The 27,173-nt window shown below is 38.1% G+C and overlaps 1 protein-coding gene across 2 annotated transcripts; it reads right to left on the bottom strand.

Annotated features, from left to right (window-relative positions):
• Window positions 1-44: 44 nt before the first annotated feature.
• RB195_017103 (uncharacterized protein) lies at window positions 45-21,955 on the bottom strand (the record flags this gene model as incomplete). 2 transcript variants are annotated; one of them, XM_064183951.1, is made up of 15 exons in its annotated part: window positions 2,712-2,887; window positions 2,946-3,110; window positions 3,180-3,297; window positions 3,439-3,531; window positions 5,501-5,616; window positions 5,679-5,759; window positions 5,848-5,978; window positions 7,404-7,557; window positions 8,069-8,201; window positions 8,285-8,306; window positions 8,395-8,526; window positions 10,541-10,650; window positions 10,905-10,949; window positions 11,874-12,019; window positions 21,904-21,955. In XM_064183951.1, 15 exons carry the CDS (start codon window positions 21,953-21,955, stop codon window positions 2,712-2,714), a joined length of 1,674 nt encoding a protein of 557 aa, XP_064039832.1. The 2 variants fall into 2 exon arrangements, with proteins under 2 accessions (XP_064039833.1, XP_064039832.1); XM_064183952.1 differs by lacking the exons at window positions 2,946-3,110; window positions 3,180-3,297; window positions 3,439-3,531; ... (7 more) ...; window positions 11,874-12,019; window positions 21,904-21,955 and adding an exon at window positions 45-156 and having other exon boundaries at window positions 2,836-2,887; window positions 8,395-8,519.
• Between the last annotated feature and the right edge of the window lie 5,218 nt (window positions 21,956-27,173).

Here is a 27,173-nt window from a genome sequence, read left to right as displayed (position 1 = left end):
GAAAACAGACGATATTGTCAGAGGTCGATGAATTTCCATACATTTCACCACGTTCTTATAAATGCTGCCACCGCTTCATATTCCTCTTTTTCTCTGTATCGTGACTTTCGTAACACTGCGTATACGTAACGTTCTTTGTCAACACTATTGCTATCCCTGTTGATTGTAAGATCAGAGAAGTTGATTCCAAAAAATATTCCCAAGTTCAGGGTGCAGCGGTTGGAGACTTCGCTTCCTGCACGATCGATTGGAGGTTCGAATCCGTCCTAGTGGTCACCAAGCCTTTCATCCCTTCGGGTCGATAAATTGGTACCAGACTTGCCTGGGAGGATGAAAGCGCTGACTTGACCAATCGTCTAGCCACCGCAAGTCATTGTGTAGGCCTGTTACACGTTCGCAAATCTCAAAACGATTCTGAATTAAAGTGAACGTGGGGCGCATCCCAAGCGGGTTGATTAACGCGAGAAACTTTATCCTTTATCCTTCAATCCCAAGTTCGCAAATTCTCGCTCATTAAAGGGATCACCCCACGAATCTGAGGTGGCACGGATTTCAGGTGGAGCATTCGTATACGTGATAGTAGATTATGGAGAGAGGGTGATTCGGTCCATTTCTTCCTAATTGCCGTAAAAAACGGCCCGGAGGATGCGGTGCGTGCACAAGGCTGGCGCGCTCAAGTCGAACTCCTTGTAGAAAATAGTTTGCCAGATCGCTCGAAGCCGTATCTTCCGGACCGTTTTTTACGACAATTAGGAAGAAATAGACGGAATCACCCCCCTCTCCATAATCTGCTATCCCGTATACGAATACTCCACTTGAAATCCGTACCACCTCAGATTCGTGGAGTAATGCCTTTAATGTGGAGGCAGCATTCAGCATTCCGCGTTCACGAGCGTGCAATGGCTCGTGTGGGAGCTAGTCTTTGCCCCATAGCCTAACCCCTGATCTGTCTGTAGGAAAGTCCCAACCAGCGAAATATGGAACACCTTAGGCATTCATCCAGGAGCGTCGTGATCTGCCTTATAAAGAACCTGCATAGGTTTAGAATGTCTTGGTGCTCTACTAATAGCTCGAACACGGCTTGTATTGCAGCGCTGTTTGAGATACTGGTGTAAAGAGAAGTGACATCGAAAGATTCAACGACACATTCTTTTCCTAAGCGCGCTCTTCGAACCTGCTCAACAAACATGTTAGTGCTGGATGAATGTGCGGGAACATACTTAAGCAGCGGGGCGAGCATGACGTTTAAAAGCGACGATATTCTATCAGTAGGCCCACCTACACTGCTTATGATAGGACGTACTTTGAAAACCCCTGGATCTTCTGTGAGGAAAGCAGAACGGGAAGGTTAGGTGTTTTTACCAGCAAGTATCGGAGAGAATTCGCATTGTGATCGATCAGTCAGCGGTCCATGCTAGGCGTCTTCGATCTGAGGCTCTGAAGAAGGCAATATTGCCGAAACGTTAGCCAATAAAGTTATTTAACATCCTCGTGTACGGCTTAACAAAATCGATAGACATTCAACTATGCCGAGGTTCATTGAAAGTCTAACTTTTCCACCGTTCATTGTTGCAGTTTGCGATGGTCGCACCTCGATTCCAACCGCCTTTTCCACCGCGCAGCTTCGAGCGCAGCCGCTTACGCGAAGCATGGTGCTTCATGTTGTTTTGACCCGACTATAATTTGAAGCTATTAGATACATCCTTATCTGATATTACACGTAAGGATTTCTCTTGCTTCTGGTGCGATTATAACTTCGCATAACATTACAAAAACACTAAGTCCATGAATTATATCCTAGCCGGTGATGCGGCGTATGATTAGCGGTGGGTAAGCAGAGCCAGCTATTTAGGTAGCAACAAAGATTAATCTTTTTAGGACCTTCGCTAATTACTCTGCCAAGGCATGCTCGAAAATCCGCTACGACTCTCTTTACACGCACTCCGTCGTTTTAATACGACTATATTTATAATTACGGTAGTGGAGTTCCTGCGCATTTCTACTTTTGTGGCATATTCTCAATGGATTCTGTACAGTTCTTTGCTAACGACACTCATCAATTGCATTCCTGATCGGGATGTGGCAGACGTTTGTGCGATGGGACTTTTCCTCAACCATCATTTCGTTCTGATCCCACTATACACCTGGATGTTAACGAATCGCACTATGCACTAAACAACCACTGTCGCTCAGTGGATTTTTAAATGCGCTCTTCAGTATTTAGACTGGCTTGCCTAACTTCTGGCGCTTTTATCCCCCTGTTGAAACCGCATTTGGTCAACTGCAGTTCACATTCTCTGCTTTACCTCTTACCTTAAATATGTGCTTTGACATCGTTATTATCTCGTTTTTGGATCAGATACTACTAATGTGACAGAGCTCTCTGGTTAGAGAACTGTTTTGAATAGTAACTAGAGATCAAATTTGATACAGTACTCGTCTTTTTTTTTCCGAGTTTAGTTTTGGAACGTGAAGCATCGCAAAGCTGCAAAAAAGTTTCAAGTATTCTTCGTCTGTCGGAAAGTTTCTCAGCAGAAGATCCGGATTGGCTGAGCTCAGCTGTTCGCACGAATGACGTATGTCCTTGTTCTCGGAAATATATTCTCGAATTTTTCACCAATTGTTTATCCTGTCCTCCATGGTATTTCAAGGTGTTGTACGTCTATTAAGTCAAATTTTATATACAGTAATGTTATTATGACTAGAAAATTTCAAACAGTGTAATCATACGCTGTCCACCAATAAAATAAACCAATACAGTTGATTCCAACCGCTGTCAACAAGAAAACAATGATAAAAAATATTAAAAATATCCTTTCTACAACGGCCGCCAACCAGTCGTACTCGAGTTCAGCCATATTTCTCTGCATTGTTCGTGGTGAAATAACTAAAATTAATAGTTGTACAAATTCGTGGGAAATATAAAATTCTAAAAAAAAACTTACTGTCAACATTTCGGATCATACTATCCAATGAAGCACAAGTGCTCATTTTTTGTAAGCATTGAAATTTCGAAACCGGTGGTGGTGGTGCTGTGTAGTCAATGTCCGGAAAAGAGGAATTCTCCTCATCTGACATATTTGAGAATTCCACCAATCCAGTTGTATCGCCTACGAAAGTATAAAATTTATTATTCTGCTAGAATTGATCTTTTTTTTTTGAAAAAATTTCTCGCTCACATGGCTCAGTGATGCATGTGACATCTGTGCTTATCGTGCAACTTTTCTTCGGCACTTGTAACCGTTGCACATCCGGTGACGGCGCTACCCCGTTGATTTTTGCGGAAGAACCTGAGGTCTGAAAGATTCGTATGGTAATTTCTTATGATTATATAAGTCGGCTTTGTGTAAAACGTTGCTAGGAGTACTTAATTTTCAATTTTTAGCTATTGCTGTGTATGACGTCAGTTCCATCAAGAACGCATACGTTCGGACTTACCTTACGCTGTTGTGCTTGTTCCCGTGCTACTTTGTAGACCCGCTGCCAGAGACTCTGTTTTCGCCCATCTTGGGCTCTTCTCAGTTTCTCTTCCTAAAGCGAATGTTTTCATTTGAACACTTTTAAACGTGGACATTTCTCTATTTTCCCATGCATTCAACTGTAATTGGTCACAACACATTGAAACACATTTGTTTCATCAATAATTAGGTTTGGTCTAAAAACTGGCTTTCCAAGCTTCTCTCCGCCTCGGATCGGCTTACTGTGGTTTTGGTGGCGCAAATGAAGTGTAACAAGTAGTGGATCGTATAGGGCTGGACACAAGCTTTGTGTTGGACTGGATAACCGCTACGCATTTGCTGCGATTCAGACCTTGAACAGAATTCTATCCGCCTGAAGCCTCACATCACAGCCTTCTTCCGCACATGATTTAGTCGTCGCAAAGCGCAAATGCTTTTAACGAAATAACGACGTTTAGAGATGTTGGAAAAGAAATCCGGCCTAGAATACACAGAACAATAGCTGACCGAAGGTATTTCTGCTACTTGTGCTACGTTTGTTGCGCAAAAAGAAGTAGATCACTTCATTCCCGCTCATTTTTGCTGGTAATTAATTTTCCATTTTTAACCTAAGCTATAATAAAAGTCACAATCTCAGGTGCAACTGACTTTCACTTTTATCTTGAAATCTCCTGAGCGTATTTTTTTAAAATTCATCTGTTTGTCGACCCTTTTACTCGTTTGTTTCATTACTAATGTCTCTAGCAGTAGAATTTTGTTTTCTTCACCATTACGTTTAACCAAACAGTTTACTTCTCACTTTACTAGTAGGGATTAGAGAAATGTGTTTTTATCCTAAGGTGCTTGGAAACTTGCTTCAACCGGCGTAGTATTTCCTTTCTCCTTCTTTTTCCAAGCCTAAAATATAGGCTTCCATGACTACACATCGGTTGAGCGGGATGGGCCGGTGTACCCATTTGGTGTTGATATTGCCCCTGTGATTCCGATGGAAAAGAAAATTTTGTTTTTTGCTGGCTGATGTCGATTCTATAAACACCTACAGCTTTCTTAAAGGCATCACCCCTGGGATTTGATGTGTTACGGATTTCAGGTGGAGTATTCGTCTACGGGATCGTAGATTAAGGGGGGGGAAGTGATTTCGTCCATTTTTTCCTAATTGTCGTAAAAAACGGCCCGGAAGATACAGCTTCGAGCGTTCCGGCGCGCTATTGTCTACAACGAGTTCGATTGGAGTGCGCCAACCGTGTGCACATACAGTACCTTCCGGCCCGTTTTTTTTACGCCAGTTAGCAAGAAATGGACGGCATCACCCACCTCTCCATAATCCACGATCCCGTATACAAATACTACACCTGAAATCCGTACCACCTCAGATTCGTGGGGTGATGCCTTTAAAGGGTGTGAAGGATAAAATGTCTGGCGTTAATCAATCCGCTTGGGATGCTCTAACATGTTCACTTCAGTTCAGAACTTCGTTGGAGGTCCACGTGTTTACCCCATACGATGACTCGCGGAGGCTAGTCGATGCACCTAGCCAGTATTTCTATCCTCGCCGACGAGTTTGAACTATCGATCGATCATGGCGGATCATCTCATCTACTGCGCCACACCTGCTCCTACAGCTTTCGTTGCTGCTCGCTTTGATACTTACATAGCTACTTGTACAACTATGATACATCCATAGCATAAATATACTTTGATAACTTACATAGCTCCCAGTCACATAACTTTCCTCCCTAAATCTGACTGGTTCTCGAGTTCCAAATAACCTAGTCCGGAATCCTACTCGGAACTGACCCTGGTCTTTTCTCTTTTTCTGTTTTTTCTTCATTATTTATTTACTGTATTTGTTCTCTCTTTGTTCATGTAACATTCTTCTGCCACGCCAATGAGCGTAATAAATGAACAAATAGATGGATTTTGCTGAACTTTCTGCCTAGCTTGGTTTGCCTAAAACGTCCACACTTACATCTACATGGATGTGTCCAGATATTTCGTTGCACTTGGAAAAAACAACATTAGATTTCGATCAATTCACGTACCCTTGCTTTTTGAGCATATGCTTGTTTCATAAGGAGCGGCATCTCCATTCGTACGATTCGTGCCACAAAACGTGCCCATCGCATAATTTTACGAGCAGGTGGTTTTCCCAGCATACCTGGAAAAGATGATCAATAAAATCCTCTCAGAAATTATTATCAACTGGAAAACTTTCTGTACCTTGTTTCTGAATATATATAACAATGGATGCAGCCAACGTTGATAAAGAAATCAACAAAATCATACTTGTATAGAACCATCCTAAATATTGTTATTATGATAGGAATTCTCTATAGGATTCTATAGGAAAGTGCGAAAATATGATGAATAATATGAAAATAAAACCAACCAATCAGAGGAATGAATGAAGACGTAGATGGCATTTTATCGGATACCATAAAGATTAAAATTGACATCGATAATAGTGTTGTAATCCCGAGTGTAATCTTCTCTTCTCTCAACTCATTTATGGATGATGAACTGAAAATATGCCCTAAAAGGCTTGCAACCACGATATAGTTGCGGAATTTGAAATATCCCAATCTTTCGACCATATTTCAGCTCAAATTTAATTACAGTAAGAAGAGGATATTTTGAACAACAATACCTTAATTATTTCAGAAACGGAGTGTCAATGCAGTACTTTTTCTAAACGGAGTTGTCCTTCTTTTATTACGTAATTGTAATTAGTTGCGTCGTTGGAGAGACGGGATCACCACAGGCTACTAGACACGTCTTCTTTCAGATTACTACAGGGAGAATGTAGGATAGGAGAAGTTTGAGGAGAATAATACTACTGCAGTAAAAATTGAGCGTGATCGTGGTTATACTCTCGAACTACATGCTGCAGATGTTCTGTGGATGTTCTGATTAGAAGAGGGCAAGAGGAGTTTCTTCAACGCCGCCTCTACCGTTCTCGTACTGTTTCGGGTGACCGTGTAGTGGTCATTGATTGAGTAAGGTCGAGTAAGTACTGCTACCTCTGATGCTGTTCGCTTTCTCCTCTAAAGATATTAAGGTAGCGGAAGACTTCAGAAGATTTCTGTTCGGTTGCTGGTAGTACCTATATACTTGTATCATGTTCTGATATCAAATATAATTTCCCACCAAATTTTCATAGGTTGACGATGGTTTATTTATTTATTACGCTCAATAAAGAAAACTCAAAAAGAAAAAAAAGGAAAGGATGTGGGGGCGGGGGGAAGAATAGAAATAAATTCCGAAAATACAGAGTAAAAAGCAGCGAAAAAGAGTAGAATGAGCAGGGATTAGTCCCGTATACAATTTCGCCACAAGTATGATTTAGTAATCAAACACATTCAGAATTCAGGAAGTTAGGTATCAAGACCTGAAGCCTTGTTCCTTACAAAGGGGAAGGGAGGGAGGAGTATTGCCGCAAATACGGGGAGTATTGCCAAAAATAGGGCTATAGCCTCATTTGTTCAATGAATAGGACATTGCTGCTCAAGATGTGCCGTGTGGCCTACAGGGATACAGAAAAACCAAACCTAAATCAGAAACGTTGGATCTCAATCTCAGATCTCTTGAGATCAATCGTATCGATCGAACTCGATCTGTCAGTACTTCGCAACAATCGCAATTAAGCTGTATATGGTTATAAGACGCTACAAGTTTGTTGGAATCAATTAGTTCCCACTAATTTACAACGGAAACTATCGTTTCCTGTGCTTCTTCCAGAATAAGGAAGCAGAAGAAAGAAAGAAATGGGAAATTATTCCCAGCAGAATGATCTTTCTCATGGGTACCGCTCATATATCCACTAGAAGATCAGATTCAGAAAGAATTCATTCATCATTTCTTTAATGGCACCAAAAAGAAAGACGCCCAATTTACGGAAATTCATGGAGCAGCCCTATTAATAGCTGTAAGAACTTCTGAACGAACCTGAAGAATCCAACAATAGAAATGAGTGTAATAATTGAGGTAGGTGTGATAAGATTGATCACATAATATAAGGGTTTCCTTTGAATATCCAGATGAAACTCCAACAAAGTATAATTGTTCGGACAACAAGCGTAGTGATTTACAAGGCGATGAACTGAAAATTGAGTTGTAGCTGTTGTTAAAACATATCTGTAACAAAAGGTACGGAAAAATCCTGGATATAGATTATTTGCAGTCTATTAGGTCATAAACAATGCGATTTTTCAGTACCAAACATATTCATTTTCAATATAAACAACAGTTTCCGAAATCTATGGAATACCCCAGAACCCCCAAATGCGATTTTTGAAGTTTTGAAATTTTGACGAAACAAGTTTCTTTCTTTTTTTTGTTGTTGTTGGCAATTTATGATATTCCACAAGCACGATTTTTTCAAAATTCGTGGATTGACGCCAAACCATAGCAAGATTTTTGTGAAACCTAAAACACATATAACTGGGTGAAATAAATGAATGGATAAAAAGAGAAATGGGCTAATTGAAAGAGATAATTATTTGTAATAAATAATAGTATAAATATTTGATAATGTACTAAAATAGCAGCTAGCATACATTCTATCAAGTTCTTCCTTTTTTTCTATTATTTCTAAAATGCAGGGTACCTACCCGAGGTCTTGAGAACGTTCCATCCCTCATTATCAATGCAATTAGCAGTGCCAATCGCATGAGTGACGTTATGAGGATAGTAATCGATTAAGGTATTATCAAATGTCCAACTGCCAAAAGTTAATTTACAAGTCTGCAAATGCACCAAAATATTTTTCGAAAAAATCGGAGTAATTAAAAATCCTTCGAAAAAAAAGGTGGTTTAGAAAAACTGACCTGTACATCAAATGGGAAGAACCTGAAAGAAAGGAATTTGCTGAAGGAGGACTGACATAACAATAGGTGAGAGAAACCTCGTCCACCGGAAAATTCCCCGGAAAAATCACCTCAAATCAAGGAGGCAACTAAGTTTGTAGATTGTTGGATAGAGTAGTTCCACAAGTGCTCCTTTTTCTTTTCCTCGGGTGGTTAGCTTGGCGTTTAGCAGACGCCGTGTATCATCATCATCCATAACAAGTCTGGAATAAAAAAAAATCTTTCCAGATCGATCCTTCAGTGGAGAAAAATCTCTGGATTGAAATCTTGAAGGGAAATTATAAATTATTCGAAAAACGTATAACAACTTACGAACAAAAGAAGTACAATAAGTAGATATTAAGGGAAAATTAGTCTTTTGCGGTAGACAACACTTTTTGCTAATAATAAATTCAATATAAGTTTGAAATGTTTCAATAAGGTGACCTAAAGTTTAAATGTAAAGGGACAATTTCAGTTTCTGCGAATTTCCTGCCCGCATGCAGAGTAGGCGCAGTTATAAAAAAAATTAAAAAGCAAGAAAATTTTCATTCCGGACTATCGACTTCCTTGCGGTGGAATGCACATAATTTTCCTCGTTTGTTAGCTCCGATGGCATATAGTTTGTACAAGTTATTCACATATTGTTATTTACTGTATTTTTGTTTTGTAAGAATAAAAAATGTCATCAGATAGTGTATATTCCCGAGAAAATACACGCTTTTGTGCTCGTCTATACTTTTCAGATCGTTTGTATGGCGGTAGGCACAGTAATTCTTTGCCAGAAAACGAAAAAAAAACGAGGATTCGCGATTTTTTTTCGTTTTTTCTCCATAATTTGATTTATTTTGCTCTGTATCATTACATGTGGACATTAATCGACTTGTTATTAAGAGATCTATCTCTCTAGCTTATTTTAAACTTAGAATTTTTTTTTAAATGAAAGCACTCATTTTCTGAATTACCTGCTGCTATGAATTAAGGAATAAGGGTCTGAGATAATTGCATGCTGAGGATATATAACATTTGATGCAAAAGAAACACAAAAAAACGGTGATTCTCCAGTCGAATATTCGTAAAGTCAACATTGTCGTAAACATTTTCATACCCTATTTATACCTTAGAAAATTTTAGAACTTCTCAATAATATTATTTAATGAAATATTCAGATGTATATTGAGAAGTTCTAGAATGTTTTTTTTAAGAAATTTGCGGAAGTGGCACACTTCTAGTTAATTAAAAGACATGCTTTTCTACCTAGGAAAGGTTAATCAAGGAATTTTATCGAAGGAATATTTGTTTTCAATAACATTCTGACCTCAAAAGTTTTTTTTTCCAGAAAAATACATGGCTTTTTCGAGATCTAATACACAACTTTGCACTTTTTCCACTACTAACTCAGATTTTTGAGTGAATTTCAGGGGTTTGTGCTTAATAAGAAGTTTCACTTTGGAAAAGTTGGTATTTTTTCAGAGCTCTCTCTTCTTGCTAGGATACAATATCGGAATGAGGTAATTATGAGAGATGAAAGTTGATTAAAGAGAGGGCGTAAGTGAGAAAAAAAAATCTGGCTATTTTTACAAAAACCTGATTTTTGTGGCTCTTAGAGAACATTTCCATATTTCAACTTTATATTTTCATTATAGAAAAATTATCTAAACTCAGTTAAATTTGTGAACTTCAAAATTTCTCCTCCGAACTCCGATCCCCTCACTCCAGGCATTTGTCGCAGTTTCAGAAGGGTACCCCAGGCACCACTGCACTGCGAGACGAGCTTTTTTCTGCTCTCTTCCAACATTGACAAAATAATATTTGAAAACGAATAGAGAGTAACCATACATCCACAGAATAGTTGGTCATAAGATTCAATCAATATTCAGAGTTCACAATAAGTTAGGTAGATAGATCGCCTTATCGCGAATCAATTGATGTTTGAATGTAATGACGTGGACCAAAACGATTCAAGTTATGGAGAAAAAAAGAACGAAAAAAGAGGATCCATGTTTTTTTTTTTCGTTTTCTAGCAAAGAATTACCGAGCCTACTATACTTGATTGAAAAGTAAGTTGTGACTATTTTTGTATTTCTATTTTAAAAAATACACATAGAAATAGAAAGAATTTCAAAAATCTTTCGAAAAGTCATTCGAAAGAGAATTTCTCACTCTACAAGACTGCCCAATTCTGATTTTTCAATATTATTTCCCTTAAATAACTGAGAATACATCCAAGGTACCTACGAATTGTAAAGTGTCGTATCAGGGATCCAAATCTGATCGAACGGGATCATAATCTCGGTAACGTTTGAAAAATCCTCCGGATCCCAACCGAGTAGGTTATCCACCCATCGCTGGAAAATTGCCTTTTTAAGAGCAAAAAATAAAATAAAATCACTGGAGAAAATCGAAAAAAAATGCAATAAACTAGCTGTAAGCTTAAAATAATGATATCAGTAAAAGAGCCGAGAATACAAATTTCTATCAGCTGTCCATAATCTAAGCATTCCGATTTCTCATCCTTTCGGGGATTTTACTGCTTTTTTTTTTACTTTTTTCAAACCGAATAGCAAATTTTAGGTGTAATAGAATAATTGTGGCGATTTACCTCGACAATCCATGCGTTGAGCATAAGGAATTGTTGTGGCTCGTTCTGAAAAAAAAGAGCGAAAATTTCTATTGGCCGACTTGTTGACATCACTTTCTATGAATGTTGCTTATGTGAGAAAAAAGACTGCTGAATTTAACTAGAAACAGCCGAATCCTAGACATAAAAATATCTGCTTAATTAAATGGGAAAATTAATTGAGACCACAACTAGGTGTTGACGAGGATTATATATCGCATCAATAATATATCGTAGGTTATTAAAGGAATCAACGAGAATTGATCTCCAGAGAATCATCCTTATTACAAGCGGATTGTTTGTCCTCAGCAACAAAAAACATAGAGTACTCCTCATCTCAAGGACTTATCAAGGTTCTACTAAGTTACTGAACTCTTGGAACTCTGAATCCTGTAGCATCGTTGTGATCGCGGCCTTATTAATTTCTTTACAAATTTATTAAACGAAAACTGGTCCTCATTTGAATGTTTTGTAGTAAATCAAATCTCTACTGGTAAAAAAGCATCAAAAGTAACGTAAAGTACGCCACCAACTCTCCCATGGAGAGAAAAGTTCATTTGGAGGTAGAAGAGTTCTTTTTTTACGTAAAAAAAGCCTCTGTACATGCATAAAACTTTCCAACATGCTTGTAAGTAAATGGTAGAGGATAAGGGATAAAGGGTTTGGCATAAATCAATAAGTATACTTCGGTCCTGGTACAAATTTATCGACTTTGGAGCGATGAAGGGGTTTGTTGGCACTGGGGCGGTTTCGAACCATCAATCGATCGTGGAGACACAACGGAACCTCCTACCGACTGCGCTATACCCTCTCTTTAAGTCAGCGGTTTCCTCAAAAATCCAAAAAGAGTGTTGTTACTAGAGTAATGACACTTTTTATGATATATGACCGAACTGCTGATGATGTGCTTGTTTCAATGTTGAAAAAAGTAGTAATTTCCTAAATACTTACCACTTGAATAATTTGATAGAGCTCCATTGAAAAGGACACCTTTATGGATTCATTCTGAAGTCGTTTCGGGATCAGACCTTTGTTGTAACGAGAAAGGATGTAGTCGGTGATCAGATAATGCTCCGGCACTTGCGTAGACGTTGATTCTGTAAAAGAACATCATCGATATAGTGCTCATACTTTTTAAAAAATTTTCTCATAGTTTTTCATTTTTTCATTTATTTTCTTAGTTTTGCATAGATTTTTTCTTCGGATACACTATGCACGTCCTCTGCATCGAAACGATATTTATTGATTGAGCGGACTTTCTTCGCTTTCTTGTAAAAATAAGAAAGATCCCTTAATTTTTTGTTACAATGCGCAAATGCATCAAATAAATAAATAAAAATAATAAATGAAATAAATGTACTAAACAAACACAAGGTTTTGTGATTCAAAGTTCAAAGCAATTGAACATTTTGAAAGTTTAAAAGTGATGCAACATAAACAAAGTTCAACAATAAAAATGATTTTAAAAAACTCATAAAAGATAAGGAATAAGATCAAAGGAGGGTAAGTCTGATTCTAATTTGGAAATTAAAAATAATTTTAAAAAAGCGGGAAAGTCAGTCCTCATTAGTATTCTCATTTATTTCTTCTACGCGCATATGTTCAAAAAGTTGAATTAGTGGAGTAACGTATGTCATGCATGCATGTGTGGAAATACTTTTTGAAGAAAATTCGGTAGGATACTGTATTTTTGTCTACTGGGGTATTATTTGTTGTTGATTTAATGTTTATTCACAAGTTAATGAATTTAACGAAATTACTGATACCTATGACCTTGTACCACGATCATCTATAAGAGTCTCAGAAACTGAGCAGAAAATCTTAGTGCTTTTTATTGGACGTGAATATGAACCCATATTCATCGATTTTTTTTTTGGATTTTTCCTTTTGCTGGCCAACCTTAGTCCTCTTCAGAGTCACAACAACAAATCCACGTTTCCGGTTCTCAATGGTGCGGAAATAATTCATTCCAAAGGTGTTTTCCGAGCTAAATACCTCGTATATTAGAAATATTGCGCGCTGGGAATAATGCAAAAAAAAGATAGGTTCATGAGACAGAAATATAGCCAGGAAAAATATTAGAGGCGGTGTACATTCTTGAAAGAATCGCTTTAATGGATAATAGGTATGAATGATTGCCGATAACAAATGAATTCATTGCACTTGGATCGTTTTATAACTTATGGATAAAGGAAAGAGCACTGTCATTATTTAATCCGCTTGTGATGCGCCCCCACGTACACTTCAATTCAGAATCGTCGGAAGTTTACGAACGTTTAACTGGCCTATACGATGACTTGCGGTGGCTAGCCGATGTGTGAAGTCAGTGTTTTTATCCTTCCAGACAGGTCTGGTACCAATTTATCGACCACGAAATGATGAAAGGCTTGGTGAGCACTAGGGCGGATTCGAACCTCCGATCGATCGCGCAGGAAGCGGAACCTTTAACCGACTGCGTTACACCCACCCCTTGACGGAATAATCGTTAGATTATTCCTTATTTAGGCTCTTTTGATTCTTGTCTCTCTTTTTTTATCCTAGGTTATGATGACTTCTTCTGAATGAGGAATTTGAGAGGATACGTTCGAAATGTTCTGACTTTCGAGGCTCTGACGAAGGCGACAACGCCGAAACGAAACGTTAGCCGGTAATAATAAAAACTGTTAGCAGTCTTTGCTGTTGCTTCACGTTGTCAATCAAGTCGTAAGAATGTTCCAATCAGCCTCTATTTAGGCCCCTGAAGACAGCGAAGAAACCAAAACCAAAGGTTGTTAGATGGAAATCTTTTGAGATTTTATTCGCCCGACATTTCAAAGATTTCCATCCAAAAACCTCGCAGGCACAATAATAGAAAAGATACGCGGAAGTACGACGAGGTTAGGAGAGATGAGGACGTTTAAGCTTATCCAAGGAGAGAATCTTCCTTTCCATCTAAATTACTCAAACAGTCATTCCATGTAGTTGCATGAAAATCCTGTGTCACGAATCGAAATGGAGTTTGTCCATGGAGCATCTCTTGGACCGCAATGGACATTTTTAGAAGATGAATAATAAATAACACCGTTTGCCGTCTATTTTGAAGAATCGAGGGCTATTTCATGAAAAATGGAATAAAAAAATAAGGAACAGAAACGAGTGTCATACACCGAACTAACCCCTGATTTTCTCATCTGTTGGCTTTTTTGCTTGTGCTTTTCCGCTTTTCTTTTTTTTTCATTTTTAAAAGACACAAATGAGCATAGTGAATAAGTAAGTAAACAAATAAATAGCAGTGGAAGACTATCTTACAGCAGATATGAAAAGATGCCTATGGTTGCTTCTTTGTTGATATTTACTACTAAGATAGAAGAGTCGCAAAAAAAAGTTTACAGATAAATAAAATGATTGCAAAATGAAGAGAATAGTATTTTCAAGGACTATTCATTTCTCAAACTAATTGTCCCAACTGCACTTCTTTTAAAAATAAAGTAAAAAGTGTATAACTTTAACAAATATTTTTGGAATGGAAAAAATTCAAAAAAACTTCATGGATTAACGAAGAGTTGTAGTAAAGTACATGGGCACATTCTGTATCATATCCCTGTTTGTATACTTTGAAAAAGGAACAAATAAAAAGTAGTTTCTTTGTCTGGAGCAAAATTACGAGAATTAGAGGGATTTTTCTCAAATTAAAAAACAAATAAAAAGCTTTCCATGGAAAATTTGTTGTTGTTTTTCCTTCGTACACATAGCTCTGTTTTGACTTCTCACACTACTCATCATGAATGACAAACTCGATGCAATTCCCCTGTGATCCAGCCTCTGCGTCACCAATTTTTGCACTATTTTTCCAAAAGAAGCGAGCAGACAATCAATAAGCGGCTGGCGTTGTCCCTACCGCTCGTTGCGGACGCGCCGCGTATCTCTGTGTTTGCATACGTAACACGTTGTCAGGTGTCTCGTAAGGAGGTCTGATGTCCAATACGTTTCCCACGCCTCTTTTTAAAGGATATTCAGGAGGGATTTAACGTGATACTTCTGGTACTCGTGATTTACACCTCTAAGCTCGTGATCTCTCATCTCTAAGCTCTAAGCTTATCTTTTCTTGGAAAGATCCCAACATCGTCAATCTTATGGTATCCGGGGTTTAGTTGATTACTGTACTTTTTCTGTACATTTGTTCCAAATAACATTTTTCCCGGCGCCAAATGGCAACATTGGGAAGCTGTCGGCTTTCAAGAGAATTGGGATCAGTTTGCACTGACTTAATTATTTCATCATTCGTTTCGTTCGTCGAAAACGTCAGTGTCAAGTTAGCATCAACTAAGGTCATTGTGTTATATGTGGAGACTCTTGGGACCTTTTCTCGCATTGATCCTTCAAATGCAGTAGTAGTTTAGTATAGTGAAGTGTTTGTTTTTGCCAAACAATAGACAATAGAGTAGCGACAACACCAAGCATTCCTCACGGGACACAATTTGAAAAATAAGAAGTAAGTTAGCAGGACAGCATCCACGCTTTTCATGGGTATTGATTAGGGCGAGTTTGTGGTGAGTCTCCCCATCAAGGCGGTGCACTTCTTATCGACGTTCATTCACAGTGAAATCAAAATCCTGACGTTAGACTCGCAGCTAGGCGATCTTCTACAAAAATTTCTTTTTGTCTGCCTCTTTCTGTCTTTAAACTATTCAGTTACTGTATTTGTCCATGTCTGTTCATAGTCTATTAATCCAGCTTTTTTTGGTACGTTCTTTTGGCACCGCATGGATCGCAATGAACAGCGTAACAAATGATTTAGTAGTAGAGATTCAACATCGCATTGGATAGCGTTTGAATCGACCGATAATAGCAACATATTGGTACAAGCTGCGAAAATTTTCCACGAGAGTTTGTTCATTACGGTAATTCGCATGGGAAATAACATGTCAGCAAGTTCATGAAAACTTCCGCAACTTTTTCACTTCACAAATTCCCACAACACAACAGTGTAATTTCTAGTGCTCATCAGACATCGCTGTAACTTGCACCTACGTAATTTTAAAAGTCACTCGTCGGTCCTCCTCTCCCGACGATACAACTTATTGCGGTTACTACGACAAAGGCAACCTGCAACGTGTCTGCAATTGTGCGGATCGGGCAGCTCCTGCCGCATTTTTAACTTATTTTAGTTAAATTGTAAAAGAGGAAGACAGCAGAGTAGCTAGCGTTCTAGCGCGTAATAAATTGCATCGTTGGAGAGACAGGATCACTACAAGATTGAACTACACCCATATCTTTGTCTAGTCTTAGAGAGGTCCCAGCATTGCCGTTGATTGCCATTAAAATCAAGTATGGGTTTCGATTTTTCTGAATCTGCAAGCGCAAGTTTCACTGTAAGAAAAACAAATAAATGCCTGTTATTGTATACGGTATTAGTACACTGTGTACATAATGATATATACATAATAACAACGTATATATAATTATGCAGTAGATCCATATATGCAATTTCAGGCAACTCATAGCTTGCAGCTCGATGGGAACAACAAAGACACATCTCGTTATAAATAAGGATTCATTTCTGTTTCTTGCAGAAAAAATTCTTATCAAGAATCCTGGAAGCATCCAATTTTTTCTTATTACAACTTGTATCCCAATTATAGTTTCTGAATGATTGAATTCGCCCATAAGTATAAGAAAATCTAATATAAGGAAATTCTAGTACAATATTTCACATCAACTGTATTTTTCCATCTGATTCTTAGTAGGTTGACTATTTTCGTTGGAGAAGTAGACTATATTTTCTTTTTTATTTTTTTATTTTTCGAATTAATCCAAAATGCTGTAGAATGCGGTAAAAAATAAGATATGCTGACATTCCGATCGCTTTTTTAAACTTAACAATTAAGGTCTTGAAAAACAGGGTGGCCGGCGGTTATTTGCCATATTGCCGGGACATGCCAAGCGGAACTGCTGCCTAGAAGATTATGGTCCCACGGAAGCAAAATAACACTAATTGAATTATCCAGCATCGTTGGACGCCTGCACATGAAGCAAAAATGATGTTAAAGGGATCACCCCACGAATCTGAGGTGGTACGAATTTCAGGTGGAGTATTCGTATACGGGATCGTAGATTAAGTAGAGGGGGTGGTTTTTTCCATTTCTTCCTAATTGCGGTAAAAAACGGCGCGAAAGATGCGGCGCGTGCACAAGTCTGGCGCGCTCCAATCGAACTTGCTTTAGAAAATAGCGCGCCGGAACGCCCGAAGCCGTATCTTCCTGGCCGTTTTTTACGGCAGTTAGGAAGAAATAAACGGAATCACCCTTCTCTCCATAATCTACGATCCCGTATACGAATACTCCTCCTGAAGTCCTCACCACCTCAGATTCGTGGAGTGATGCCTTTAACCTTTCTCGGCGTCCACCAAATGAGGGAATCGAATATTTAGAAGACACATCAAAGATGAACTATCCTCAAACAGTAAATGTTCTATGTTTCCCTCATTTGGTTATTTTCCTTCCTTTAATTTGCATTTTTAGTTCACCCGACTTCTTTATTGGGGATTACTTATGAAAAAAAATTGAGAAAAAACAAAAAATAATCTCCCGTTTGAAATGACTATTTATTTTTGGTGCATCATAAATTCTGTCATCTCTCGTTTGGAAGTTTGTTGATGTGAAAAAAAACAAGCAGGAACATTCTACAAAATTTGTTCTGATATTTACATTTAATGCATTTTTGTTTGTTTAGAAAAAAATGTCATCAGATAGTGCATATTTCTGTAAAAATACACGTTTTGTTGTTCGCCCATACTTTTCAGGCACTTTGTGCATGTAAACAAACCTCGTAAGTCGATCGTTGTCCTGAAACTGCCCTCATTTTGATTAATCACCAACAGAAAATTTGTTTAACAATTACAGAACATAGTTAGTCGATTAAAATGATTACTGTAGCTTTACCTTATGAGAACGATGGACGTATGTGCTAAAGCTACAGTACTGTTTACGTACTGTGCATGTTTGGCTGTGGCTGCGGAGAAATACGAGAAAAATTAAACTGTTTTAGAAAAGAAAAATGAATTGAGCACATAAAGACATCCGTTAAAGGTTTTCTATTGCTTTCTATTTCTGGAACTCTCAAGGGAACTCCACGTCCAATCATTTCAGGAATTGTGGGATTTTTTTTGAAAACCCCTATCCAACCACTTCAGTCATTCAATGGAGTGTTATATGTATTCTTTTTATATAAAATCATTTATTTTTGTTTACTTATATACAACAACAAGGCCATATTCCTAATTAATATTAGAAATCTATGGTTGAGATTCAGAGATCTCTATTTTTTTTTCATTTGTTGAAAGAAAAGTTACGCATTTCAAAGCAGATGCATGGTGGAACTAATGAATGAGTGAAGGAATGATTCAGCTTCGTAAAAACAAACTTTTTTTTCGCTCCATCTCAAATGTCTGGATATTTCCCACTTCTTATTATATCCATCCATTTATATCTTTATATTTATCACAAATTGTTTAGCGTTAAGTGTCAAAGATCTGGCACAGAAAATAAAAAGTTCCAGAAAAAAGTTGCTGCGTTAGTTTATTGTTTAACAACATTTTATATTGAACAAATCGTATTATCCAACTTATTACTTGTATTAGAATGTGTATTATACAACTTATTATTTATAAGAATGTATTTTCACTATGAACATTCTCAGAGACTTTCTATCCATATAAAATTTTAAAAAAAGAGGAGATATAAATAATATATATAAATAAGATCTTAATAAGATCAAATGAATATGGTTACATAAACGACGTCAGATTATGGTCCCAGGTCGCAAAGTAGTACTGTAGTGGTTAGAGGAGTGGACAGGTCCGTTTAAGTTGATTTGGTGCACGACGGCAAAAAAAAAAACAGAAAGAAAGGATGAGATGAACTCCAGGAGGCAGTGGAACAATTCCCGTGCGTCAGGTAAATACCCCATCACCAGTTTTTTCGAAGAGTTTCCGGGAAAAATCTTAAAAATTGCAGAGTATTATTCAAAAACAATTATTACCCTAATGAGGAGAAATATTTTAAAGGAAATCTACTAACCTTAACATTAAAAATGGAGGAAACACAAAAACTCGTATTATTCGCAATATTTCAGAAATTTCAACAAAATAATCAATTGATAATCAATAGCAATAATGAATAAAATAAATGGGTCAGTAATTTGAATCCGTAACAATTTAATTATAATTTAAAACTGTTTTTCTTTAATAGTTAATAAACTTCCAGAAACGATTTCGAAGATGAGAACAAACTCTTCCGAGTTTTCGAAATCCTGTTCTCCTGGAAATTGGTGAATATTTTCATCTGCTTGGAGCAAACTCCAAGTTATGATGCTATGAAACCAGCCGGAAAAAAACGCAGCTTCTGCATATGAAATGGATTTTCTCAGAGCACTCGCGGCGAAGGAACACTTCCGGATCAAATCTCAAGAGCGAAAGCGGCGACGGCGGAGAAGAAAAAAAAACTCCAGCGAAATAATATCTCGCTTAATAGCCTTTAAATGGGTGATTTTTTTAGAGGAAATAATCATTTTCTCCCATTCTTGAAGCAAACAAAGTAAACAACCTTCGGCCTTGTGTTTCCAATCAAAATAATTAAACATCGCCAGTCTAGGCATTCTATTTTGGCAGATTTTCAAGCAATCAGAAAGCGACGTCGAACAATCGCCAATAATTAAGTTGTTATCGCCAAAATTCTGTCTCGTCACCGTAAAATGTTCAGATACAAACAGACGAATCCCGGGTAGGAAAAATATAAAAATAAAAATAAATATATAATATATATATAATATAATAAAATATATTTTCTGCCTGCAAAAATATAACGAAAAAAGAAGCACTTCTTGCAGTTTGGAAAATCGAGTGCACAGAAAAGTACATAGAAAGTACTCGATCGAGGAAATAAATGAAATTACAAGGACCACTTGTGCAGTTAATGAAAAATGACTACGCTGTATACATAAATACGTTAGCGGATATTTCCAGCCTTTTTCGGGAAGACCCACGAAGCGAGTAACTGGTTTCTCGAAGTAAAAGAAAATAAATATTGAAGGCAAAAATTTATCATCTCAAAAAATCGAGCGACAATTCTTTCCCTTTTCCCACTTGCTTCCTTTTCTTGGGAAAATCCAGAAAAAAAAACCAATTTTAAATATCACACATATCTACAGGAGAAAGTCTTTTAAATAAATTGATATAGGTAGATAATATGGTAATTTTTACAACGGAAGCGGCAAAATTTCTAATTGTGGACAGTCCTAAGAACGTACAAACTTAATTCAATAAATCATAAGAATTAGAAGAAGTCTAAACTCATAAAATTTTAAGATAATAGTTGAAGAAACTGTTGTACTGTTAAGAAAATATCCCAAGATAGTCGAACTATTGGACGCGGTGAACAAAAATCTGGAACATTGCAGAGAAAAATCCTTCATAGTTATTTTTGACTTTAATCGCTTGGAAGTTTTTTTTTCATTAGAAAATGACGCTAACAAACGAATCATTAACAAAAAAAAACTAACAAGTATTCACTTGATCGCACATGTTCACTCTTGCCGGGAATTTGTTTTAACTTGGTTACCGTAACCAGTCACCTGTTCATACCTGTTGCATGGTTGTTCTTTTTTGTCGGAAATTTGTTCTAACTTGTTAATTATAATCTGTTGCTTAATCGTACTTGTTATAGAGTTGTACTTTCCTGTCTGCAAATTGTTTCAACTTGTTAACTGTAACTAGTTACTTGTTCATTCATGTTATGCGGTTGTTCTTTTCAAAGCGTCCGCGTGAACATAAATATGAATATAAGTTAACGAGTACTACGTGTTGATAAACTTTTGACGAGAAAATATTGGAGCTTTTAAAGAGACGTAGAGAACCAGAGGAAATAAATATACTAAAAAGAAATTGCGACCGGAGACTGCGAAAACTAAAAGCATAAAAATTAAAAAAAAAACCAGGGAATAAAATAAAATAGAGCGCAGAGTTTAATATTTAATTATTTTCGTAGTTGAGCAACAAAGCTGAATAATTGGTTACTTTCAAGTTACTTTATTATTATTTGGCCAATTTTATTTTATTTTTAAGTCGTTTTTTTTGTATTTTTTTAAATTCACATCGTATTGTAAGTTGACTTTTGACTTTGTTTCGTGAAATATGAGTTTCTTGAAAAAAAGAGCAGAAACATTAAGTGAAAAATTATTTGATTGAGTTAGGAACAGTGATGTAGCCGGAGATCCCCTCCGGATATGATCCCTGAAAATAAGGCCACCCCACATTAACATGCTATTTTAGTCCACAATGAGAAGTTGCAGAGAATTTCGCGGCGCTATGAACCTCTAAGGAGCACTTAGGACCCGGCTTCTTCCGGAGGTCTCGTAGAGACAATTTGGGAACTCGACACATAACGATATTATGTGGGGTTTCTCTTTTTTTGCCGATAAAAAAACCTCTGAATTTTGGGTTCTTTAGGGAAAATGCTAAAGTACTAAGTGCTCTTTAGGGATGCTTAGCGCCGTGAAGAATTTATGTAGTCTTTTTTTTCGGTTTAAAAAGAAGAAGGGTGAGATTTAAAGATTAAAGAAAAATTGTTAAGCGTACAAAAAACAGAACTATATGGAAAATTATAAATAATAGAAATGGGAGGAAGGAAGGAAAGAAGGGAGGAAGAAAGAAAGAAAGAGGGAAGTAAGAGTAGACGTGCTAGAGTTGAAAAGAGGAAAAAAGACGTGAAGTATGCAGACGAGAGTGAATTAAATGAACTTTTTACCAAAAACAACGCTGCCATCTATCTATTCTCCTAAATTTATCCGTCATTGTTCCCGAGAATAAAAACAAACAATCATGTAGCTGAAAATCAGTCTAAAATCATTCAAAATTACGAAAAAGAAAACAAACCTGCCAATAACAGTTGTACTGTAAACATTAGAAAAAGTACGGTATGCAGTAGAAATAGTTGTTTTAGAGTACCTGCACGACCGAATTGAGCCGACAATACAAGAATTGCGATCAAGTAGTGCATTTCTGGACGAGATAAGTGTGGGAGATTGTTTGCTTGGATTGGTTGGGTAACGACGACGACGACGACGTTAGCTGCTGCTGCTGCTGCTGTTGAACCTTTCCGGTTGGAGAGGAAATTGAACGGACCGCCTCCTTGTGTATGTGTTAGCGGAGAGCACAGACTGCTGTCTGGAAATAATACCACCCTAGAGCAGAGAATGGAAAATACCAAAGGACATAAGAGAAAATTCTTTGTTCAGGAAATGTCCAGAATAAAAAAAATTCCCTCCTTGTACTTCGATGAAGGAATGTGTACCTCAAAAGGTGCTTAGCTAAGTTTTTTCCTTCTCCGAAAACGTTGATTCCAGCAGAATAGAAACGCTATTCCTCGTTCCTGTCTTTTTCTGCTGCCTACAACCTCCGGATTTCTTATTGAATTGCAAGCTGACGTCCTGAAATCCAACATTTTATTCGTTTCGCCAATGTGTGGCGTAAAGTTACGTCAAAGCGTAAAAATTGCAAGGCAATCGGGTCCGTAAGCTAATTGTCCCCGGAGCGAAAACCAAACGATTCAATTTAAGATCACAATATTGGCGCGCGAACCTAGTATTCCCGCTCGAAAGGCTCTGGAAGCGTTTTGGGTCCATTCCAGGGCCCAAAGATGAATCGCAAGGGGGAATGTCTCTATATTGCGCGGGAACTCGCTCCCTTTTTAACGTTGCTAATTTGAGTCACCTTGCCATGGGTATCTAGCTGAGGTAAGAAATCCTCCTCATCCTGAGGTAAAAGTTACAGTTAAGTTACAAAGTACACTTCCACTTGTACTATGATACTCAACAGGACGGTTAGAATTTTCTTGTTGGGCGGATAGGGCGTATGATCGGATAACCACGTTGGATTTGATCCGTTAAGGGCCAAAGAGGGCGATTTTGCCGAAACGTTAGCCAATAATAAAAGATTCTAAGAATCTTGCGTTCGGCTCAAATTAAGAACACATGGTCGTTCAACTTTTTTTCGGCGGAGAGAGAGTGCAGAGCTAAGCAAAAAATTCCTGTCATTTCTTAACAGAATTTTTTCAAGGACTCTTCATTGTTTTTTTAAAATGCACTTCTGTAAATCTTGTAAAAGTGTCGTCAGATTACCCGGGTGTGTTTTGTTGCATATTTTGACTTGACTATTTTAGTCAATTTTAATTGTCATTCTTGAGTTCACGTCGGGACCAAATTTGCCTCTGGATTTGTTGTAATTTTAAATCGTTTAGGCCACTATGGGTCACTAAAGATAGTGTAACATTAAATTGACGATATAGGAATTCTTTTACGAGTACATGAGGTTCACGAGTGTGAGCGCTCAATAAAAGGATAAAGGATAAAGGATAAAGTTCCTGGCGTTAATCAGTCCGCTTGCGCTCACTTCAATTCAGAATCGTTTGAGGTTCACGAACTGTAACTGGTCTATACAATGACTTGCGGTGGCAAGCCGATGTGTCAAGTCAGTGCTTTTATCCTCCAAGACAAGTCTGGTACCAATTTATCGACCTTTGAGGGATGAAAGGCTTGGTGAGCAGTACGGCGGATTCGAACCTCCGATCGATCGTGCAGGAAGAGGAATCTCTAACCGTTACACTACACCCGCCCCTTGTCCCCGCTCTCAATATCCCCTAAATTAAGAAAAAGCAAAATGCATAATAGTCTTTATTAGATCCCTATCCGATGCAACTTATTACGGGCAGTGGGACGACGGCGATCGTACAAGTAGAGGATCGTTTGCTGCTTATTTGAGCCGTACCAGTTGAGCTGTGGATGTGGACAAGTTGCTCGCGTTCTGTTGCGTAATAAGTTGCATCGTTGGGAGAAGTAACCACTCAAGGCTGTTCCACATGTCTTTTCTCTACTACTAAGAAAACTGAGCGCCAGTCATATAAATTTTTCTTCCTTATTTTTAACGCCACACTAGAATTCTTAAGAAATTTTTTCGTTGATCAATTGTTTATTGTTGATTACAACAACATTATAACTATAACAACAAGAAACTTGATTATCTATGGAATCAGGGTCTACTAGTTTTTTTTTCAACCGGAAATGTTAGAGGAGTTGTAGGATGCTTGGGGAAAGGACATGTTGACGTATACATGTACATGAGTAAAGGACAGAAGAAATTAGGTGTCTCGTGCTGCACTAATAAGCACTAATTAATAATACGTGGATAGCAATAATCCCTCCGCAAAAAGTATAAAATCAAAAATTAGTGCTGATGAACGTCTCGTATGATTTGACTCTGTGAGAGGGATCCAGTACGCACCCTGTCCTTATTGTGCATTTGTATTCGAGGAGGGGTCATCCTCTATCGAGCCTAGCTACGGCACTGCGTTTGGATGACGGTGCTCACTTCACGATGAATGAGAGACAGAGAAATTCACCTTTCTCTGTCTTATCATCGGAGAAAAAGGTCCAAAATTAAGAAGTCACCACGTGAATGGGACATTATGATGGCTTCGGCCAGAGTATAGGTTTTGCTTTAACCTCAAGTTGAATTTCCATATGCTTTCAGTGCTACTTAGGACGGTACGAGTACGGTAAGAAGTCGAACTCATCGGTGACACAAGATACAACAAAACGGCATAGCCTTTGTGAATAAGCTCAAAGATCTAAAGTAGATGTAACACGAACTAAGCCTATGTGCCACTAGCGGGGACTATTTTGTTGTGTTGGGGTCCCGAATTGCCTTCCGGACTTCTGTACTCTCCGGAGGGGAACGGTATAGAAGCTGCTGCTACAACCGTTCAAACTAATTTTTTGCCTTCGAGGCGGTAGCCAGAGGTGCTGCACCGTCAGGGGAGCTCTATCTGCTAACATTAGGGGAGAGTGGGGAGCCGCAGGTTCTCACTCTGACTCCCCAAGGATGAGGGCAATGCGACAGTGGACCTGTGAGTTGCCTCTCATCTTGACCAGGTGTTTGTTGCCTCATCAAATTGTACATATACATATACATATATACTTATATACATATACAGAAGTAGTACCGAAGTATGTAGAAGTGTATGCGTGAGCGCATACAAATGGAATGAATCCTTGAATCACTATGTAACGTCACGTCTGCACCGATTTTGTGCGTGCAACGTATTTCCAATTGCGACGCGTTTGTTGTTCTGTTGTGCGCATCAGTTGAACGGGCATGTGGAAATAAGTTAGGCTCATGATTTTAGGGCGGAGCCCGGTAAAAGAGAAGTCCTGTGAGCCTAGACTAGTGCTAGGTACCATCTAGAGGGGGTAGTTCGCAAAAATAGCCTAGTAGTAAAGTAAATTAGTAAATAGTATCCCAAGCTCCTCCGAATCCGGACAGTCGCATAGATGACCCACTGGACCACTGATTGCTCCTAATGGAATCGAATACAACAACAGAAATATAAGAATCCATGTAAGGTAGATGGTAATTCAGAATCGTTCGCGTGTATGTCACAGTCACTGAGTCTCTGCTCTATCCTCTAGATGGAGTACGTCCCTGTGTGGTCCTTTTGCCCATCCACGGATGACTAGATACCGTGTGACAAATCCGAGTAACGTATTTTATAATGGGATTTTTAGACAAAATGAAGGATATCCACAACTCTTCTTTCTTAAATCGATCAGCATGAAATGCTGAAACACTTGTGGGAAGTGTAAAAATATAAAATATCCCGCGTTAATGAAGCCACTCAGGATGCGCCACCACTTTCCTTTCAATTTAGAATCGTCTGAGGTTTACAAACATGTAACTGGCCTTAACAATAACGTCAGAGGAATAGGCGATGAGTCAAGTAAGTGTTTTTATTGTCCTAGACAAGTCTGAAATCAATGTATCTTCTCCGGAGGGATGAAGAGCTTTGTTGGCACCAGGGCGGTCTCGAACCATCGACCGTGCGGCCGCAGCGCACCTCTTGCCGACTGCGCTACACCCGTCCCAGAATTTGTGGGCTGCAGAAGTCATTTTTCCTTTGTTATATTCTAATCGAAGACTAAACTAACACCTTTTGCACAAACGTATGTCCTCCATACTTGACTCATTCTAAAAAATAAGTTCACCCTCAAACTGACATTTGACGCAATTATCATAAATTCAGCGACAAAAAATCGAACAAAAATTGCTTCAAAAATTCAAAAAACTTCAAAAATTGGGCAGCACATCGGAGGTTGAAAAACGTACTGCGAAGGTAATTGAAAGGGAAAAAGATGTTTGAGAATACATCGCATCGTGCGAAATCCCATTTAATGGGAAATTTCGATGATATCGATGTCGATATCTGTAGGATTATGTGCTCTTTCGAGAGGAGACGGGGACTCTAGAGAAATATCGGACTCCCCGAAAGAAATGAGACATAAATGAAGGAAAACCTGCAATAGTCTACCCAATGTCCCATTAGGATATCGGATGAGGCTTTTTAGATGGTAATTTGACAGCCCTCATATAGCCAAAGGTTTTGAATGGATCTAGTGAATTGATTATTTTTATGCCAAGAAATCGTTTGAAGTTGGGTTTTTATCATATCCTGCTTCAAGGAAAACACGTACGAAGGATAGATTCTAGTCGGGATTTGCGGACTTTTAGTGGATCCCAACCTCGGAAAATCACATTCCCAGTGGTGCTCAATCTGTGTACTAGTTAGAAAGATTAATTTCATCTGGAAAATGGAACCCCCTCCCCCATTGGATGTTATGGAGTGTATCCAGAAAATAAAAATGTGAGAGAAAAAACTATCATAACTAGAAGAATCGAAACGAACGGCTTCATTCTCCATTATAAAATTGAACAAGATGAAAAAGAAAATGAACTAACCTGCTATGTCATAGAGAGGTCCTGAGTGGATTAGCGCTGCAAAGACGAATAAATGCAGAATTTATCTGGAAAAAAAGTGAATTCAGCAGTGAGTGAACCTAAATGCTTCCTCATATTCCAGAAACGTGAACAAAAAGTACTTGTACGAATAGATACAGTCAATGATAGTGTGGTAATGAAAATCGTATAAATTGTCGATCAAATTATGAATAAATTTTACTGGATCTTGGTGCAGTTGCACTAGAATTTCGAAGATTACATGATGAGTGTGAATGTGGATCGGCGACAAATTTCTTCAATGTGGCTCGACGCGGAAAATGATGGACGAGGCGATAGGAGGATAATGCGATGTAACATCTGGATTTGTAACAGTCGAAGAAACATGTGTTAAGGGTGTGAAATTTCATCAGTTCTTTTGATCACATTGA

The sequence above is a fragment of the Necator americanus genome, chromosome II, assembly GCF_031761385.1.
Source record: "Necator americanus strain Aroian chromosome II, whole genome shotgun sequence".
In the NCBI taxonomy this organism is placed as follows: domain Eukaryota; kingdom Metazoa; phylum Nematoda; class Chromadorea; order Rhabditida; family Ancylostomatidae; genus Necator; species Necator americanus.
This window is presented reverse-complemented; position numbering and strand designations above follow the sequence as displayed.